Source organism: Rhea americana, unplaced genomic scaffold, assembly GCF_003343005.1.
Source record: "Rhea americana isolate MKP2758 unplaced genomic scaffold, rheAme1 scaffold_246, whole genome shotgun sequence".
NCBI lineage: Eukaryota > Metazoa > Chordata > Aves > Rheiformes > Rheidae > Rhea > Rhea americana.
The window spans coordinates 1,132,553-1,135,385 of record NW_028186364.1 but is presented as its reverse complement, the minus strand read 5'-3'; the positions used below and the strand labels follow the sequence as shown (position 1 = coordinate 1,135,385).

The following is a 2,833-nucleotide window of genomic DNA, read 5'->3' as shown; positions in this document are numbered from 1 at the left end:
AGGCTATGGGATGGGGAGCAGGTTGTGGAATGGGAGACTGGCTGTGGGGTGGGAGGGCAGGCGATGGGTTGGGGGATGAAGACTGGGGCTGATACGGAGTGGGGTGACCAGCTATGGGGTGAAGGGATTGAAGCCTGCAATGGCAGCCGTGGGGCAAAGAAAGGGGAGTGGGGCTGGCTGTAGAGTGCCGAGAGTGGCTCTAGGGCAGGGGGGCTGAGCAGTGGGGCAGCACCTGGAGGAGGAGGAGGAGGAGGAGGAGGAGGGCCCATCACTGCCTCCCGCGCTGTGTCTCGGCCCCACCAGCTGTGCCCGAGATCTCTGCCCCACGGAGGAGCTGTGCGGCCTCGGGCCCCGTCCCCGCCGCCCTCCCTGGGCGCCTGTCCCGGAAATCCCCGTGCGGGGCACGAGGCCGTTCAGGGGCCCCAACGGCGTCCCGCTGATCCCGCTCCTGCTGCTGCCACCGCACGCGGGGGCGGCACCAGGGCTGCGCGGGGCTCTGGGGARGGAGCGCGGGCGCCGAGGCAGCGCCAGCCTCCGCTGGACCCCAGGCAGAGCTACTCCCGCCCCAGAAAGGCCCCGGGCGCAGCGGCCCCGCTGCGGTCTCTGCATCAGGCACAAAGCAGAGATACCCCAGCGGCTGCAGGAGTGGGAAGGATCCAGATTTAGATGCTCTAAAAACAAGGTGCTTGCAGCCTAAAGACTGAAGAGTTTTTGTTCCAGGCTGGGAGGCCGGGGGGGAAGCGCCTGCCTGCTCCGCCGGGCAGAGGAGCAGCGAGGGCGGCAACTCCTTCGCCGTGCCCGAGCGGAGATGCAAAGACTGAAAGAAGGAGAAGGAGCCGCGTTTCCAGGCCTCCCGCCCTCGCCGATCCGTGTGCTGGGATATTCCCGCCTGCGCAGGGAAGGATGTGCCACGGGCCAGACCCGGCGGGGAGCCGAGCAGAGCCAGCCGCCCCGGTCCGCGCGGGCGCAGGGGTTCAGCGTGGGGCCTTCAAGCCCTCCGCGAGGAGGAGGAGGAAATGACAAGGCTGAATCACCGCCGGGTTTCCTGCAAGGCCCGGGCGAGCGCCGAGCGGGGCTGCGTCCGCGCGGCGCGGAGGCCGGGGCCGCTGGCAGCCCGGGCGAGAGCGGGCGGCAGGGCGCAGAGAGCAGCGCGGGGGCGCGGGGCGGCCGCCGCGCTCGGGCCAGGGCCAGGGCCAAACCGGGGGCGCGAATCAGCCCCGCTCACCTGGGACACGTCCCCGGGCCGACGCGGGCACCTGGCTTTGCCCGGGGCCGGCTGCGGTCGCCGGCCGTGGCAGGACACGCCGGGGATGTGGGGGAACGGGACGGAGCGGGGGGAAAAAAATCTGGGAAATGGCGAGAAAATCAAGGCGGGAGCTTTAYGTATTTAAGAGCAAATATTGGTTGTTTCTTACGTGGGTGCCAGGGCCCTGGGCTCGCCGGCCTCGCTCTGCTGTTGCGCAGCTCTGCCCCAAGCGATCGCTCCGGCAGCTGGCACGCACGTAAGCGAGCCTGGCGCGAGGCACGGCACCCGCGCGGCGCGGGAAGGCGGCCGGGGCCGCGGCGCGGGAGCCGCGCTGCCCGTCTTCCCGCGGAAACGAGCCTCCTTCCCTGCTGGGCGCGTCCCTAGCAGAGGTGCCCGCTTGCTTTCCTGGTGCTGCCCTGAATCCCCGGGGGGTTTCATCCCCCTGAGACCTGCCTGGTGCAGGCTGGACCCCCCCCAGGCCGCGCGGGTCGCGCCGGGCACCCCGCCTGCACCGCAGCCGTCCCGGGCTGCTCGTGCCAACAGGCGCCAGGTCGGCAGCCGGCACCCTGGCCCGGCCGGCGCAGCCCAAAATAGCTGTGGGCCTACCTGCGGGGCGCGCAGGGGGGGAGCGTGCGGCGCGGGGGCCACCCTCGGCTCCGGGCTGCTCCATATTAATGAGCCTGGCCCCTTCCTCCTCCTCCTCCTCCTCCTCCCGGGGCTGCTCGGCGGGCTGGCGGGGGCTCGCGCCAGGGCGGGCAGTCGGGGCTGCCGCACACCTGGGCGCCGCGCGAGCCGGGCCAGCAGCGCCGCGCGCTTGCGGCACCCTCGCCATGGCCGGCTCCCCGGGCAGCATCAAGCTCTGCCTCCTGCTCCAGGCCGCCGGGCTCTGCCTGGCCCAGCTTGTAAGTGCTCTGCTCTGTGCCCCCGCGCGGCCGCGCCGCCCCGGCCCCCGGCCCCTCTCGGCCGCCCCGCTCGTTTTTCCACCCCTTCTGCTCGCTCTTCCCTCCGGCAGCCCCGCGCGGGGCGCCGGGCCGGGCTGCACGGTTAACCTCTGCCCGGCTGCCGTTCGGCACCGCCGGCTGAACGCTCTGCTTTCCCTTTGGGGTGCGATCGGCGCTTTCTCCACCGTTTCGGCTCCCGCCGCCGCAGCGCCCAGCGCTTTGGCCTCCTGCGCCCCGGGAGCGGCGCGCYGGGGTCCGGTAGCCAGCGGCACCGGGGGCTGTGGCAGGGCTCTGCCCGCCGCTGCGGCCGGGAAGGGCTCGAGCCCGGGATGCTCRGCGCAGGGAGAGGCCCTGGCAGGTCCGCGGGCATTTCCCGAGGGGGAGCAGGGATTGAGCGCAGCAGCGGAGGYGGCGCGAGTCGGGGTCCCGGAGGGTCCCCCAAACTTCCCCAAAGACGGGAGAAAATGAATCAGAGAGGAAAGAGCAAGCGAAGGAGCCGTTCCCCAGCGCTGCCGAGTGCGCGGGGAGGGGAGGCAGCGCTCCCCGCAATCGCACCCGCCAGGAGAGAGGCTGAGGCCGCCCAGGCGCCAGAATCGGACTTACAGAAGTGAAAGGTTTGGGGAAACGGCCCCGGGGAAGAGGGGCC

At 72.0% G+C, this 2,833-nt stretch overlaps 1 protein-coding gene across 1 annotated transcript in view; it reads left to right on the top strand.

Moving 5' to 3' along the window:
- Positions 1-1,981: 1,981 nt before the first annotated feature.
- COL9A2 (collagen type IX alpha 2 chain) overlaps positions 1,982-2,833 on the top strand; it is a 16,406-nt gene continuing 15,554 nt past the window's right edge. The window contains exon 1 of the mRNA XM_085306731.1: positions 1,982-2,148. Coding sequence (XP_085162857.1) covers positions 2,077-2,148 — 72 coding nt within the window. The 5' untranslated portion in view covers positions 1,982-2,076. The remainder of the gene's footprint in view (positions 2,149-2,833) is intronic.